Source organism: Bos indicus x Bos taurus, chromosome 12 (genome assembly GCF_003369695.1).
Source record: "Bos indicus x Bos taurus breed Angus x Brahman F1 hybrid chromosome 12, Bos_hybrid_MaternalHap_v2.0, whole genome shotgun sequence".
Classification (NCBI taxonomy): Eukaryota; Metazoa; Chordata; class Mammalia; order Artiodactyla; family Bovidae; genus Bos; species Bos indicus x Bos taurus.
This window is the reverse complement of record NC_040087.1, coordinates 72009100-72027168: the sequence shown is the minus strand read 5'-3', so window position 1 is coordinate 72027168 and position 18069 is coordinate 72009100. Positions and strand designations below refer to the sequence as shown.

The 18069-nt window shown below is 38.8% G+C and overlaps 1 protein-coding gene across 1 annotated transcript in view; it reads left to right on the top strand.

Annotated features, from left to right (window-relative positions):
• Positions 1-18069, top strand: part of LOC113902492 (multidrug resistance-associated protein 4-like) — a 276118-nt gene that overhangs the window by 93772 nt on the left and 164277 nt on the right. The window contains 3 exon segments of the mRNA XM_027557827.1: positions 731-768; positions 1146-1240; positions 15148-15294. Coding sequence (XP_027413628.1) covers positions 731-768; positions 1146-1240; positions 15148-15294 — 280 coding nt within the window.

The window sequence follows — 18069 nt, the reverse complement described above, 5'->3', positions numbered from 1 at the left end:
ACATGTTTAATATATACTTTAAGAGATTTATTTCAGAGAATTGGCTCATGAGGTTGTGCAGTCTAGCTGGTCAATGTGAAATCAGAAAGGCAGGCCTACAGGCTGGAACCTCAGGCAGGAGCTGACCCTGCAGTCTTGAAGCAAAATTTCTTCCTCCTCCAGGAAGCCTCAGGTTTTGTTCATCAGGCCTTTGACTGACTGGACAAGGCCACCACAGTGTTGAGGGTGATCTCCTCTACTTCAGTTCCGAGGATGATGTGAATCATATCCGCTGAATACCTTCATAGCGACATCTAGACGAGGGTTTGGTTGAACCACTAGAGACTGGCCTGGCCAAGCTGACAAAGAAACTTGATCATCACAGTTTCTATCAAATTTTTTTTTCTTTGAAAAGTCCTGACTTTTATACTGTTTTTATTATGCTTTGCAGTCCATTTTGGTTTGCACTGAATGAAATCTGTGAGGAAAATAAGTGAGGCTTACTTATTGAGGTGAGGTTTTGTTTGTATATAACAGAAAGGTTCTAGGAAGAAAAAGAATGTCTTGTAAAGATATTAAAATGTAGCATGCCCTCCCCTGACCTGTGGTCATCTGGGGTGTGGGGCTTGGCACAAACCTGAGCTGGAAGGACCGTCTCCACGTTCTGGAGCCTTTCCATCTCCCAACCTAGTGAGCGGGGTGTGAGGCTCAGTGATGTCAGTGTGTGAGTGACTGTTGTTTCCTGCTCCAGGTTACCTATGTCCTGCAGGATTGGTGGCTTGCATACTGGTGAGTGATTCCTGGTCTGACCCAAAGGGCTGTGAAGTCTACATGAAGCCTCACTTTCCCACAGCAGGGGGGTTAGTTGGGGCTTGTTTAGCCTCTTCTTCGGACTCTCACATAGTTTCTCTGAAAAAGAAGTAAACTTCTGGCTGATGGAGTGAGACTATCCCCGTATTTGACCCTCAGCAGCTTCCTCAAATTCTTAGAGCTGAAAGTTGTGATTCAAATGGACTTTTTATAAGGTAGACAGACACAGGGCCCAGTGAGCTGGGAACCATTTTCCACTGTAAAACACGTCTTCTAAATCGAGGTCAATTTTTCTGTTATTTACCTAAATTCTATCTAGAGTGTAATACTTTTTCTTTGTCTTCCCTTTTCCCTAGGGCAAATGGACAGAGTACCCTATATGCCATGAAATATGGGAAAGGAAGGGTAATTGAGATACCTGATTCTGGCTGGTACTCAACAGTTCACTCAGGTAAATCATCTGGTCTGTTATACAAGAGTCTGAGGTGTTTACTAGGAGCCTGTGTGAACAACTAGAGCTCCCAGGAGTAATTCAGTAATGTCTTAACAGATGAAGAGTCTGAGTTGCATTTACTCTGTGAATTAATTAGAATGAGTATTTTTAAAATCTACTAGAATAAAGTGGGTGCATGAAGACTCTTAATTTGCTCTGTACTGGATTTTGGTTGTTAAACCAGAATTGCATATTGAGAAAATCAGTCACTGGAAATATGTGCTATTGTCTATTCTAATAGGTTGCTTTAGCTAAAGCTTACATCATTACATGAATGGGCAAGGGGATTAGAAATGGATCCCTACCCTGTTGTTTGGATTGTTTCAATTCTTTCTGAGTAAACCATGGCTTTTATTGATCCTGAGTGAAATCCTTTGTCAGCAAGTGTCCCACGTAAATGTGTTATTCCCTTGCAGGTATGCAAACTCCCCTTCACCACACTCATCTCTTGGGCTTCACTACTTAAGAAAGAAGTTAATCAGGGAGAAATACAGTGTCTAGAAATTAGAATTCCTTCTCTTTCTTTCCTTGAGATCACAATATTATTGTGTCCTCAACTATGTGATTAATATCTGGCTTGCCAGGCCAATATTAACACAGCTCTCTGTGTTTTTACAGGAGTGCTTAGAATATATGTAGCGTTATATACTTTTTAAAGGAAATCCTCACCTAAAATATTATATATTTCCACAGGAAACCTTCATACAAGCTTTCTACAAAGGTAGAATATATTATGTTTGTTAGAACCCACTTATTGAAATTTGGTGTCTATTATGTTGATCACTTGCTGAGAAATGTGAATCTATTAGTTGTTTACCTTCTGAATTGAGGAACTATGATAACTTAAAGAAAGATGGACTTATATTATATATTCATATAAGATGGTGTGTTAGTCGCTCAGTTGTGTCTGACTTTGTGACTGCATTGCCTGTGGCCCACCAGACTCCTCTGTCCATGGAGTTTCTCAGGCAAGAATACTGAGTGGGTTGTGATTTCCTACTCCAGGGGATCTTCCCGGCCCAGGGATCAAACCAGGGTCTCAATGCACTGCAGGCAAATTCTTTACCATCTGAACTGCCAGGGAAGCCCAGTAGGCTAAGGCAAATGCCCATTGATGGAATTCAGGAATTTGAACAGCTTTCAAAGCTGAAATAACAATGACACATCAGCTAAAGAGGAAAACAAAATATTTGATGGAATGTATATTACAGAGGTTTCTCCACTTTCTTTAGCATTGTGAATTCAAGAGATGTTAGGAGGGCTATTTTCATTTTTGTATGCATAGCAGGTACTAATTTATGTCATTAATAAAGTTAAATTTAGGTTATTGTATTCATTTCCAAATGCTTTGTGTTTCTGTTTTTAATTAATTTAATTGGAGGCTAATTACTTTACAATATTGTAGTGGTTTTTGCAATACATTGACATGAATCAGCCATGGGTGTACATGTGTTCCCCATCCTGAACCCCCCTCCACTCCCTCCCCATCCCATCCCTCAGGGTCATCCCAGTGCACTAGCACTGAGCACCCTGTCTTATGCATTGAACTTGGACTGGTGATATGTTTCACATATGATAATATACATGTTTCAATGCTATTCTCAAATCACCCCACCCTTGCCTTCTCCCATAGAGTGCAAAACACTGTTCTATACATCTGTGTCTCTTTTGCTGTCTCGCATATAGGGTCATCATTACCATCTTTCTAAATTCCATATATATGCATTAATATTCTGTATTTGCTTTTCTTTCCAACTCACTTCACTCTGTATAACAGGCTCCAGGTTCATCCACCTCATTAGAACTGATTCAAATGCATGCTTTTTAATAGCTGAGTAATATTCCATTATGTATACATGCCACAGCTTTCTTATCCATTCGTCTGCCAATGGACATCCAGGTTGCTTTCATGTCCTAGCTATTGTAAACATTGCTGCAATGAACATTGGGGTACATGTGTCTCTTTCAATTCTGGTTTCTTCGGTGTGTATGCACAGCAGTGGGATTGCTGGGTTGTATGGCAGTTCTATTTGAAGCTTTTTAAGGAATCTCCATACTATTCTCCATGGTGGCTGTGCTAGTTTGCATTTCCACTAACAGTATAAGAGGGTTCCTTTTCCTTCACACCCTCTTCAGCATTTATTATTTGTAAACTTTTGGATAGCAGCCATTTGACTGAAATGAGATGGTACCTCATTGTGGTTTTGATTTGCATGTCCCTGATAATGAGTGATGTTGAGCATCTTTTCTTTTTTTTAAATTTTATTTTATTTTTAAACTTTACAATATTGTATTGGTTCTGCCATATATCGAAATGAATCCACCACAGGTTTGTTAGCCATCTGTATGTCTTCTTTGGAGAAATGTCTGTTTAGTTCTTTGGCCCATTTTTTGATTGGGTCATTTATTTTTCTTGAATTGAACTGCAGGAACTGTTTCTATATTTTTGAGATTAATTCTTTGTCAGTTGCTTTATTTGCTATTATTTTCACCCATTCTGAAGGCTGTCTTTTCACCTTGCTAATAGTTTCCTTCATTGTGCAAAAGCTTTTAAGTTTAATTAGGTCCCATTTGTTTATTTTTGCTTTTATTTCCATTACTCTGGGAGGTGGGTCATAGAGGATCATGCTGTGATTTATGTCAGAGAGTGTTTTGCCTATGTTTTCCTCTAGGAGTTTTATAGTTTCTCATCTTACATTTAGATCTTTCATCCATTTTGAGTTTATTTTTGTGTATGGTGTTAGAAAGTATTCTAATTCATTCTTTTACAAGTGGTTTACCCGTTTTCTCAGCACAACTTGTTAAAGAGATTGTCTTTTCTCCATTGTATATTCTTGCCTCCTTTGTCAAAGATAAGGTGTCCATAGGTATGTGGATTCGTTTCTGGGTTTCTATTTTGTTCCATTGATCTATATTTCTGTCTTTGTGCCAGTACCATACTATCTTGATGACTGTAGCTTTGTAGTATAGTCTGAAGTCAGGCAGGTTGATTCCTCCAGTTGCATTCTTCTTTGTCAATATTGTTTTGGCTATTCGAGGTTTTTTGTATTTCCATACAAATTGTAAAATTATTTGTTCTAGTTCTCTGAAAAATACCATTGGTAGCTTGATCGGGATTGCATTGAATTCATATATTGCTTTGGGTAGCAAACTCATTTTCACTATATTGATTCTTCTGATCCATTAACATGGTATATTTTCCCCTCTATTTGTGTCATCTTTGATTTCTTTCATCAGAGTTTTTTTTTAGTTTTCTATATATAGGTCTTTTGTTTCTTTAGGTAGATTTATTCCTAAGTATTTTATTCTTTTCATTGCAACAGTGAATGGAATTGTTTCTTTAATTTCTCTTTCTGTTTTCTCATTGTTAGTGTATAGGAATGCAAGATATGTTAATTTTATATCCTTCAACTTTACTATATTCATTGATTAGCTCTTGTAATTTTCTGGTGGTGTCTTTATGGTTTTCTATGTAGAGGAACATGTCATCTGCACACAGTGAGAGTTTTACTTCTTTTCCAATCTGGATTCCTTTCATTTCTTTTTCTTCTCTGAGTGCTGTGGCCAAAACTTCCAAAACTGTGTTTAATAGTAGTAGTGAGAGTGGGAACCTCTGTCTTGTTTTTGCCTTTAGGGGAAATGCTGTCAGGTTTTCACCACTGAAGATAATGTTTGCTGTGAGTTTATCATATATAGCTTTTATTATGTTGAGGTATGTTCCTTCTATGGCTGCTTTCTGGAGAGTTTTTATCATAAATGGATGTTGAATTTTGTCAAAGGCTTTCTCTGCATCTATTGAGATAATCATATGGCTTTTATTTTTCAATTTGTTAATGTGGTGTATCACATTGATTGACTTGTGGATATTAAAGAATCCTTGTATCCCTGGGATAAAGCCCACCTGGTCATGATGGTATGATTTTTTTTTTTTAATAAGTTGTTGGATTTTGTTTGCTAGAATTTTGTTAAAGATTTTTTCATCTATGTTTATCAGTGATATTTGCCTTTAGTTTTCTCTTTTTGTGGCATCTTTGTCTGGTTTTGGTATTAAGGTGATGGTGACCTCATAGAATGCGTTTGGGAATTTACCTTCCTCTGCAATTTTCTGGAAGAGTTTGAGTAGGATAGATGTTAGCTCTTCTCTAAATTTTGGTAGAATTCAGCTGTGAAGCCATCTCATCCTGGGCTTTTGTTTGCTGGAATATTTCTGATTACAGTTTTGATTTCCATGCTTGTGATGTGTCTGTTAAGATTTTCTATTTCTTTCTGGTTCCGTTTTGGAAAGTTATACTTTTCTAAGAGTTTGTCCATTTCTTCCAAGTTGTCCATTTTGGGGACATATAGTTGCTGATAGCAGTCTCTTATGATTCTTTTGTCTGTTGTGATTTCTCCATTTCTCCATTTTCATGTCTAATTTAGTTGATTTGATTCTTTTCCCTACTTTTCTTGATTAGTCTGGCTAATGATTTGTCTATTTTATTTATCTTCTCAAAGAACCAGCTTTTAGCTTTGTTGATTTTTGCCATAGTCTCCTTTGTTTCTTTTTGATTAATTTCTCCCCTAATTTTTATGATTTCTTTCCTTCTACTAAACCTAGGGTTCTTTATTTCTTCCTTTTCTAGTTGCTTCAGTTGTAGAGTTAGATTATCTATTTGATTTTTCTCTTGTTTCTTGAGGTAAGCTTGTATTGCTATGAATCTTCCCTTTAGCACTGATTTTACTGAGTCCCAAAGGTTTTGGGGTGTCGTGCTTTCATTGTCATTTGTTTCTATGCATAGTTTGATTTGTTTTGTGATTTCTTCTGATTTGTTGGTTATTCAGAAGCATGTTGTTTAGGCTCCTTATGTTTGTATTTTTAATAGTCCTTTTTTTCCCCTGTAGTTGATATCTAATCTTACTGCAAATATCTAATCTTGTGATCAGAAGAGATACTTAGAATGATTTCTTTCTTTCTTTCTTTTTTGTTTAATTTACTAAGGCTAGATTTATGGCCCAGGATGTGATCTATCCTGGAGAAGGGTCCGTGTGCACTTGAGAAGAAGGTGAAAGTCATTGTTTTGGGGTGAAATGTCCTATAGATATCAATTAAGTCTAACTGGTCCATTATATCATTTAAAGTTTGTGATTCCTTGTTAATTTTCTGTTTAGTTGATCTATCCATAGGTGTATTAAAGTGAGTGGTGTAGTAAAGTCTCCCACTATTACTGTGTTGCTATTAATTTCCCTTTTCATACTTGTTAGGACCTTACATATTGTGGTGCTCCTATGTTGGGTGCATATATATTTATAATTGTTATATCTTCCTCTTGGATTGATCCATTAATCATTATGTAGTATCCTTCTTTGTCTCTTTTCACAGTCTTTATTTCAAAGTCTATTTTATGTGATGTGAGTATTGCTACTCCTGCTTTCTTGTGGTCTCCATTTGCATTAAATATATTTTTCCAGCCCTTCATTTTCAGTCTGTATGTGTCCCTTGTTTTGAGGTGGGTCTCTTGTAGACAGCATATGTAGAGGTCTTGCTTTTGTGTCCATTCAGACCATCCCCATGGAAAAGAAATGCAAAAAAGCAAAATGGCTGTCTGGGGAGGCTTTACAAATAGCTGTGAAAAGAAGAGAAGCAAAAAGCAAAGGAGAAAAGGAAAGACATAAACATCTGAATGCAGAGTTCCAAAGAATAGCAAGAAGAGATAAGAAAGCCTTCCTCAGTGATCAATGCAAAGAAATAGTGGAAAACAACAGAATGGAAAAGACTAGAGATCTCTTAAAGAAAATTAGAGATACCAAGGGAACATTTCATGCAAAGATGGGCTCGATAAAGGACAGAAATGGTATGGACCTAACAGAAGCAGAAGATATTAAGAAGAGGTGGCAAGAATACACAGAAGAACTGTACAAAAAAGATCTTCACGACACAGATAATTACAATGATGTGATCACTGACCTAGAGCCAGACATCCTGGAATGTGAAGTCAAGTAGGCCTTAGAAAGCATCACTACGAACAAAGCTAGTGGAGGTGATGGAATTCCGGTTGAGCTATTTCAAATCCTGAAAGATGATGCTGTGAAAGTGCTGCACTCAATATGCCATCAAATTGGAAAACTCAGCAGTGGCTACAGGACTGGAAAAGGTCAGTTTTCATTCCAGTCCCAAAGAAAGGCAATGCCAAAGAATGCTCAAACTACCACACAATTGCACTAATCTCACACGCTAGCAAAGTAATGCTCAAAATTCTCCAAGCCAGGCTTCAGCAATATGTGAACCATAAACTTGCTGATGTTCAAGCTGGTTTTAGAAAAGGCAGAGGAACCAGAGATCAAATTGCCAACATCTGCTGGATCATTGAAAAAGCAAGAGAGTTCCAGAAAAACATCTATTTCTGCTTTATTGACTATGGCAAAGCCTTTGACTGTGTGGATCACAATAAACTGTGGAAAGTTCTGAAAGAGATGGGAATACCAGACCACCTGACCTGCCTCTTGAGAAATGTGTATGCAGGTCAGGAAGCAACAGTTAGAACTGGACATGGAACAACAGACTGGTTCCAAATAGGAAAAGGAGTACGTCAAGGCTGTATATTGTCACCCTGCTTATTTAACTTATAATCAGAGTACATCAGGAGAAACGCTGGACTGGAAGAAGCACAAGCTTGAACCAAGATTGCCGGGGGAAATATCAATAACCTCAGATATGCAGATAACACCACCCTTATGGCAGAAAGTTAAGAGGAACTCAAAAGCCTCATGATGAAAGTGAAAGAGGAGAGTGAAAAAGTTGGCCTAAAGCTCAACATTCAGAAAACGAAGATCATGGCATCCGGTCCCATCACGTCATGGCAAATAGATGGGGAAACAGTGGAAACAGTGTCAGACTTTATTTTTGGAGGGCCTCCAAAATCACAGCAGATGGCGACTGCAGCCATGAAATTAAAAGACACTTACTCCTTGGAAAGAAAGTTATGACCAACCTAGATAGCATATTCAAAAGCTGAGACATTATTTTGCCAACAAAGGTCCGTCTCGTCAAGGCTATGGTTTTTCCTGTGGTCATGTATGGATGTGAGAGTTGGACTGTGAAGAAGGCTGAGCACTGAAGAATTGACGCTTTTGAACTGCGGTGTTGGAGAAGACTCTTGAGAGTCCCTTGGACTGCAAGGAGATCCAACCAGTCCATTCTGAAGGAGATCAGCCCTGGGATTTCTTTGGAAGGAATGATGCTAAAGCTGAAACTCCAGTACTTGGCCACCTCATGCGAAGAGTTGACTCATTGGAAAAGACTCTGATGCTGGGAGGGATTGGGGGCAGGAGGAGAAGGGGATGACAGAGTATGAGATGGCTGGATGGCATCACTGACTCGATGGATGTGAGTCTGAGTGAACTCTGGGTGTTGGTGATGGTCAGGGAGGCCTGGCATGTGGTCACAAAGAGTTGGACACAACTGAGTGACTGAACTGACTGAACTGAGCTGAGGCAGTCTTTGTCTTTTGATTGGGGCATTCAACCATTTACATTTAAGGTAATTATTGATAAGTATGATCCCATTGCCATTTACTTTGTTGTTTGGGGTTTGAATTTATACACCTTTTCTGTGTTTCCTGTCTAGATAAGATCCTTTAGCATTTGTTGAGGAGAAGGCAATGGTACCCCACTCCAGTACTCTTGCCTGGAAAATCCTATGGACAGAGGAGCCTGGTGGGCTGCAGTCATGTGGTTGCTAAGAGTCGGACACGACTGAGTGACTTCACTTTCACTTTTCACTTTCACTTTTCACTTTCATGCATTGGAGAAGGAAATGGCAATCCATTCCAGTGTTCTTGCCTGGAGAATCCCAGGGATGGGGGAGCCTGGTGGGTTGCCGTCTATGGGGTCGCACAGAGTCAGACACGACTGAAGCGACTTAGCAGCAGCAGCAGCAGCAGCAGCAGCATTTGTTGAATAGCTGGTTTGTGGTGCTGAATTCTCTCAGGTTTTGCTTATCTGTAAAGCTTTTGATTTCTCCTTCATATATGAATGAGATCCTTGATGGGTATAGTAATCTGGGTTGTAGGTTTTTCTCTTTCATTGCTTTAAGTATGTCCTGCCATTCCCTTCTGGCCTGAAGAGTTTCTATTGAAAGATCAGCTGTTATCCTTATGAGAATCCCCTTCTGTGTTATTTGTTGTTTTCCCCTTGCTGCTTTTAATAATTGTTCTTTTTGTTCAATATTGGTTAATTTGATTAATATGTGTCTGGGATATTTCACCTGAGGTTTACCCTGTTTGGGACTCTCTGGGTTTCTTGGACTTTGGTGACTATTTCCTTCTCCATTTTAGGGAAGTTTTCAACTATTATCTCCTCAAGTAGTTTCTCATGGCCTTTCTTTTTGTCTTCTTCTTCTGGGACTCCTATGATTTGAATGTTGGGGGCATGTGACATTGTCCCAGGGGTCTCTGAGGTTGTCCTCATTTCTTTTAATTCTTTTTTCTTTTTTCTCTCTGCTTCATTTATTTCCACCATTCTATCTTCCACCTCACTTATCCTATCTTCCACCTCACTTATCCTATTTTCTGCCTCATTTATTCTACTGTTGGCTCCATCCAGAGTGCTTTTGATCTCAGTTATTGCATTATTTATTATTGATTGACTCTCTTTTATTTTTCTATGTCCTTGTTAAATATTTTGCACATCTTCTCAATCCTTGTCTCCAGACTATATATCTGTAACTCTGTTTTGTTCACAAAATTTTGGATCATTTTTCCTATCATTATTCTGAATTCATTTTCAGGTAGATTCCCTATCTCCTCCTCTTTTGTTTCATTTGTTGTGCATTTATCATGTTCCTTTACCTGCTGAATATTTTTCTGCCTTTTCATCGAGTTTAGATGTCTGTGTTTGGGGTGGCCTTTCTGTATGCTGGAACTTTGTGTTTCCTCTTTATTGTGGAGGTTCCTCCCTGTGGGTGTGGTTGGAAGAGTGGCTTGTCAAGGTTTCCTGGTTAGGGAAGCTTGCGTCGATGTTCTGGTGGGTGGAGCTGGATCTCTTCTCTCTGGAGTGCAATGAAGTGTCCTGTAGTGGGTTTTGAGTTGTCTATGGGTTTGGTGTGACTTTGGGCAGCCTGTATTTTAATGCTCAGTGCTATGTTCCTGTGTTGCTGGAGAATTAGCTTGGTATGTCTTGCTCTGGCACTTGTTGGCTCTTGGGTGGAGCTTGGTTTCATTGTAGTTATGTGTTCTCCACCGTCTGGAACACACAGAAATTCACAGAGTTGGGTAGAGTGGAGAGGGGTTAGGGAGGAGACACAGGCGACCTGGTGGAGAAAAAGGAGAGTCCAAAGGGAGAGAGAGCAGTCAAGCCAGTAATCTCGCTCCCTAGTGAAAAATGGGTCCTGAAGATTGGGTTCTTAAAGGTACAAAATTGGTAACAAATACATAAAAGCAAAAATTAAAAATCTAAAGTAGAGTTTGGAATTTCAAAAATACGATATTAAAGAAAAGAAGAAGGAAAAGAAAGAGAGAAAAAACGAACAAAGAAAAACAAACAAGGTCGTGAAAATTATAAAGAAAATACAGGTACAAAATTGATAACTAATACCAAAAAGCAAAAATTAAAAATCTAGAGTAGAGTTTGGAATTTCAAAAATACAATGTTAAAAAAAAGGAAGAAGAAAAATGAAGAGAGAAAACAAACAAACAAACAAAAACAATGTCGCAAAAATTATAAAGAAAATACAGGTACAAAATTGATATCAAATACCAAAAAGCATAAATTAAAAATCTAGAGTAGAGTTTGGAATTTCAGGTATACAATGTTATATAAAAGAAGAAGAGAAAGAAACAGAGGAAAGAAAAAAAAAAGTCACAGAAATTTTTTTTTGTTGTTTTATTTATTTTTTATTTTTTATTTTTTTAATTAATTTTATTTTATTTTTAAACCTTACATAATTGTATTAGTTTTGCCAAATATCAAAATGAATCCACCACAGGTATACATGTGTTCCCCATCCTGACCCCTCCTCCCTCCTCCCTCCCCATACCATCCCTCTGGGTCGTCCCAGTGCACCAGCCCCAAGCATCCAGCATCGTGCATTGAACCTGGACTGGCATCTCGTTTCATACATGACATTTCACATGTTTCAATGCCATTCTCCCAAATCTTCCCACCCTCTCCCTCTCCCACAGAGTCCATAAGACTGTTCTATACATCAGTGTCTCTTTTGCTGTCTCGTATACAGGGTTATCGTTACCATCTTTCTAAATTCCATATATATGCATTAGTATACTGTATTGGCGTTTTTCCTTCTGGCTTACTTCACTCTGTATAATAGGCTCCAGTTTCATCCACCTCATTAGAACTGATTCAAATGTATTCTTTTTAATGGCTGAGTAATACTCCATTGTGTATATGTACCACAGCTTGCTTATCCATTCATCTGCTGATGGACACCTAGGTTGCTTCCATGTCCTGGCTATTATAAACAGTGCTGCGATGAACATTGGGGTACACGTGTCTCTTTCCCTTCTGGTTTCCTCAGTGTGTATGCCCAGCAGTGGGATTGCTGGATCATAAGGCAGTTCTATTTCCAGTTTTTTAAGGAATCTCCACACTGTTCTCCATAGTGGCTGTACTAGTTTGCATTCCCACCAACAGTGTAAGAGGGTTCCCTTTTCTCCACACCCTCTCCAGCATTTATTATTTGTAGACTTTTGGATCGCAGCCATTCTGACTGGTGTGAAATGGTACCTCATAGTGGTTTTGATTTGCATTTCTCTGATAATGAGTGATGTTGAGCATCTTTTCATGTGTTTGTTAGCCATCTGTATGTCTTCTTTGGAGAAATGTCTATTTAGATCTTTGGCCCATTTTTTGATTGGGTCATTTATTTTTCTGGAGTTGAGCTGGAGGAGTTGCTTGTATATTTTTGAGATTAGTTGTTTGTCGGTTGCTTCATTTGCTATTATTTTCTCCCATTCTGAAGGCTGTCTTTTCACCTTGCTAATAGTTTCCTTTGATGTGCAGAAGCTTTTAAGTTTAATTAGGTCCCATTTGTTTATTTTTGCTTTTATTTCCAATATTCTGGGAGGTGGGTCATAGAGGATCCTGCTGTGATGTATGTCAGAGAGTGTTTTTCCTATGTTCTCCTCTAGGAGTTTTATAGTTTCTGGTCTTACGTTGAGATCTTTAATCCATTTTGAGTTTATTTTTGTATATGGTGTTAGAAAGTGTTCTAGTTTCATTCTTTTACAAGTGGTTGACCAGATTTCCCAGCACCACTTGTTAAAGAGATTGTCTTTAATCCATTGTATATTCTTGCCTCCTTTGTCAAAGATAAGGTGTCCATATGTGCGTGGATTTATCTCTGGGCTTTCTATTTTGTTCCATTGATCTATATTTCTGTCTTTGTGCCAGTACCATACTGTCTTGATAACTGTGGCTTTGTAGTAGAGCCTGAAGTCAGGTAGGTTGATTCCTCCAGTTCCATTTTTCTTTCTCAAGATCGCTTTGGCTATTCGAGGTTTTTTGTATTTCCATACAAATTGTGAAATTAAATGATAGGTACAAAATTGATAACATATACCAAAAAGCTAAAATTAAAAATGTGGAGTCGAGTTTGGAATTGCAAAAATACAATGTTAAAGAAAAGAAGAAAACAAACAAACAAAAAAACAAAAACAAAACAAGGTCAAAAAATTATAAATATATATATATGAATTTTGCTGAAGAAGAAAAAAATACGTTTTTTTTTTTTTTGCAAAGTAATAGGTTATAAAATTGAAAATTGAAGGAACAATAGAGGACTTAAAATTTAAAAAAAATAAAATAAAAGAAAGAAAGAATGATCGTAAAAATAGTAAAAATATATCTAGGACTTTCTCTGGTTTTGTTGTGAGTATTGTGGGTTCAGTTCATTTTTGGCTAGTTCCTTGGTCTGACTTATATTTCTCAAGATTTATAGGCCCCTTCCTATGAAGTCCGTAGTAACCACGGGGTTTTAATCTATTGCCTGTAGCTTCCAAGGCGTTTCCCTCTGTTATAGCTTCTTCTGATTGCTGGTCTCTTCAGTGTCTGGTTTTCACCCTGACACAAAGGGGAAGGTGGAGGACACTTTTTTTTTTTTTTTTTTTTTAAGGCTCACTTATTCAGTTGCGCTGTGGGGAGGGAGGGAGGGATGCTGCAAACAAATAACACTGGCGTGCACTCGCAGTGCCTCAGCCGCACTGGGTCTGCCCCCGCTCACGGTGCGTGTAGCCTCCCTGTCCACACTGCTTGGGCTCTAGGCTGTTCCGCCGGGAACAATCCGAGGCTGGCCCTGGGCTGCATGCACCTCCCAGGTCCAAGCCGCTCAGGTTCAGGCACTCGGGTAGTCCTCAGAGGCGCAGACTCAGTTGGGCCTGCGTTTTGTGCTCTTCCCAGGTCAGAGCAGCTCAGGTGATGAGGTGTTTGGCGAGCACCAATGCTGCGATTTATCGCCTCCCCGCCACTCGGTTATCTGGGTGTAAAACTGGCACACCTTCTCAGGCAGATGTTGACCGTCCAGACCCCCAAGAAGTTTTAGTTAGCAAAGAAGCCTGCTTACAGTTTTATAGATAATGTCTCTCTGGGGCTACGATTGCCCCCTTCCGGCTCTGGCTGCCTGTCACCAGAGGGGGAAGGTCTGCAGCCGGCTATCTCTGTTCAGTCCTTTGTTCCCTGTGTGGGCCTGGCGGTGTCTTAGGTTAGGGCTGGCTTTTCGCGTGGTAGATATCCCACAGTCTGGTTTGCTAGCCCAAATTATTTCACTCAGATAGCGCTCAGGGTATTCAGGCCAGATTCTTACTCTAAGCGATGCAGCCCGCGCTGTGCCTCCCTGCTCAGCCCCCACTTGCTAGTGGCGTGTGCAGGCGTCTGCGCTACTTCTCCGCTGGGGGAGTTACCGTAGGGCTCGCAATCTGCGAATTTTAATTATTTATCTTTTCTCCCTATTATGTTGCCCTCTGTGCTTCCAAAGCTTGGCACAGTTTCGGCAGTGAGAAGGTTTCCTGGTGTTTGGAAACCTCTCTTTTTAAGACTCCCTTCCCAGGACGGAACTCTGTCCCTCCCTCTTTTATCTCTGTTTTTGTCTTTTATATTATTTCCTACCTCCTTTCAAAGAGTTGGGTTGCTTTTCTGGGTGCCTGATGTCCTCTGCCGGCATTCAGAAGTTGTTTTGTGGAATTTACTTGATGTTTAAATGCTCTTTTGATGAATTTGTGGGGGAGAAAGTGTTCTCCCCATCCTACTCCTCTGCCATTTTGGCTCCTCCTCCCACATGTTTTCTTGTAATTCAATTATTGAAGAGATTGTCTGCTTGCAACTTAATATGGTCTTTTTATACTCTCTAAAGCTGCTTGGGCATGGAAATAGTTACTTTACATGGAAGTAAATTTCCATATACATTTACCATTTATAAAGGAAATGGTAAGTCATCTCTCTTATTCCCTTTTAATTCATGGTGGTATCAAATCTCAGTTTTAGATTATGGGACATGTTGTAAATAATGAGATTTGAAATATGGCAAAAGGAAGATACTAGTTTTTATCATTTTCTTTCTTCTGAGGTTTTATTAGTACTTGTAATTGGATTAGGAAAATCTGAGTTTGTATTTTACACCTGATTTTTTTCTCATATTGTTTCTATTTAATAAGAGAACCATACTTATTTTTATATTCTTCTTTGTAAATATACCTAGTGAATGTATTAAACTCAAATAGAATCCATTATATATTTATTCTATAGTCTGTAGGTGAATTTATATATAAATTATATTTATAGAATAAAGCGCATAACATTTTTGTAAGCTGTCTGCCATGCTTTCACATAATTGAAGGAAAGACAGAGATCTTTTGTTGAGTGATGCTACTTTATTTCAGTTCTAACCATAGGTATCATCCTTTATGGCATCATAAGATCTTTGTTGATATTCTACGTCCTTGTTAATTCTTCACAAACTTTGCACAACAAAATGTTGGAGTCCATTTTCAGAGCGCCAAAGCTGTTCTTCGATAGAAATCCAATAGGTAAGTCAGACACCAAGTTTCTCAGTAAGTATGTCTTATTAATGCATTTAGTTCCTGATTACATTTGATATTTGACAATGGATGAGATACTTAGAAGATAATCACTGTGCATATTGATCTATTTTCTACATAAAACTTTACTGATCTGAATACAGGGGCATATAAGTTTTTATTCCAATTTTAGTGTGTGTGTAAAGATAAATGTTCACTTTGCAGAATGACTTAGAAACCCATTTGTTATGTGGCATATAAAATATCCTATGTTAGATGCAAACATGTTTTAATGTTGTTGACCAGTTTCTAAAAGCTGGCTGTGTCATATAGTGTTAAGTTAGGCTGTTGTCTAGATAGGACCTTCTTACAATGAATCTGCAAGTGACAGACTGTGTGTTTCTTTCTTTTCCCATCCATTTCTGGAATCACAGAGCTCTGACATATGCCCATGCATTGAGGTTTACATAAAAATAGTAATAAAAATTCATTAAAATATCAAATTGGTAAAATGTAAGCATCTTTTTCAAAGAAACTAACTTTATAGTTTTACAGTGGACACTTGGTGACATGTAAGACCCTTTGTAGTACATAGCACATGGATCTTCAGTAGTAAGTTTCTCAATATGAGTGTCCCTGGAGGTTTCTCAGTGGTTTTTTCTTCCACCTTGAGGCCTTTGACTTGTTTTGCTTCTGAAGGTAGCCTCCTGACCTGGGTTTCTATGAAGCGTTATTTCATCAGTGTACATGCTCCTTTGTTCAGTTGGTTGGACTTGTGCTGAGGTCCAGGGCAGCTTTATTTTTGTAGGCGATGATTGACAGGACTTGTTGAGGCAGGTATGTGGACTGGAGGGAGGATAGGAGTAGCCTTGGCCTGGCCATCAACTCACCATGTGACCAAGGCCAAAGCAGATGGATCCTATTGGACAGGCAAATCTCAAGGCAGGATGTGGTCTGTCTTGATTTAAAAGTGTGACTCTGCCTGAAGTCAGCTGCCTGGGTTCAGTCCTGGTGCTAGTTACAAATGGTAATAGTAGGTTATAGTTATATTAATATAATTCTTATGTGCTGGTTACTTAATTTCTTTGTGTCTGTTTTCTTATCTCTAAATGGGGATTCTATTAATACACTTTTTGACTGTGTTAGAAATAAGCTTATTGATATACTCACAACACTTAGCTCATGGTCAGTGACTAGTGAACCTTACTGATGAGGAGGAAATGCTATCTGGAAACTTCCTTTCCTGTGAAATGGGAGTAATTTCGCATGCCCTTCCTGTTTCACAAGACTCTTGTGAGGATTAATGCAAACTATTCAGGGAAGCATCTTGTGTAGATGTATTCAAAACATATTGTTTGGTCCAGGTAGTGAGCCAAGTACAGAATGGTTAACTACAAAGGCCCATACAGATCTCATTTTATTATGAAGCTGTAGTGAGGAAGTATTTGGAGAAGTCCATACTATTATGGCTGTGAAGTTGCTCCACTTTGTCAGTTAACATAAAAACTATGGGCATCAAGTTGGGAGCCTCTGTTATTTCAGCCTCTGGGTGCTCATGACCACAGTTAACCAGGTTTTTCATGTTTAAGACCTGTAGGCTTCTCCAAATGCTGATTTATTTATTATTCAAGGATTTGGGATCAAGTTTAAATCTTCAAAGTCTCTAATCTTAGAGCAGTCAGCACACTGGTGCTTGTCTTCCTCCCCTTCCTCTATCTCTTAGCAGAATCTCATTCTTTCAGGAAAATAGAAGCCAAAATAAGTATTATACTGCAAAGATTATAGGCCTGCTTTGCACAAAATGCTTCAGGGCCATCAATTATTTACTCCTTCAGTGATATATTCAGTTGAACTCTTTCCTATAGTTTATTGTCAAAGTAAAATTTACAATAGATTATTTATGGTGGACTTGATTGCTGGTTTGTGATCACATGAAGAGAAAACCACATGTACTTATACTCTGGAAGCTCTGGTTCCTAGAACCAGACTATCTAAGCTTCCAAATTCTGTGTCTGTCAATCAAGGAAATGAAACCGTCAGACATGTAATACATTTCCCTGGGGTTTAGTTGAGCATTGAAGGCAAATCGTGGTGCTTATGTGGGTGAAATATTTGGTGCCTAATAGTTTTGTCTTTGGAAAAGGCAATGGCACCCCACTCCAGTACTCTTGCCTGGAAAATCCCATGGACAAAGGAGCCTGGAAGGCTGCAGTCCATGAGGTCGCTAAGAGTCAGACATGACTGAGCGACTTCACTTTCACTTTTCACTTTTCACTTTCGTGCATTGGAGAAGGAAATAGCAACCTACTCCAGTGTTCTTGCCTGGAGAATCGCAGGGACGGGGGAGCCTGATGGGCTGCCGTCTATGGGGTCACACAGAGTCGGACACGACTGAAGTGACTTAGCAGCAGCAGCAGCAGTTTTGCCTTACAAACTAAAGGACATTAAGAAATAATGAGGAATTCAGCCATTTTTAAACATAAGTAGACATTTAAAAACTATTATTGGACAGGCTTCAGCAATATGTGAACTGTGAACTTCCTGATGTTCAAGCTGGTTTTAGAAAAGGCAGAGGAACCAGAGATCAAATTGCCAACATCCGCTGGATCATGGAAAAAGCAAGAGAGTTCCAGAAAAACATCTACTTCTGCTTTATTGACTATGTGAAAACCTTTGACTGTGTGGATCACAATAAACTGTGGAAAATTCTGAAAGAGATGGGAATACCAGACCACCTGATCTTCCTCTTGAGAAATTTGTATGCAGGTTAGGAAGCAACAGAAC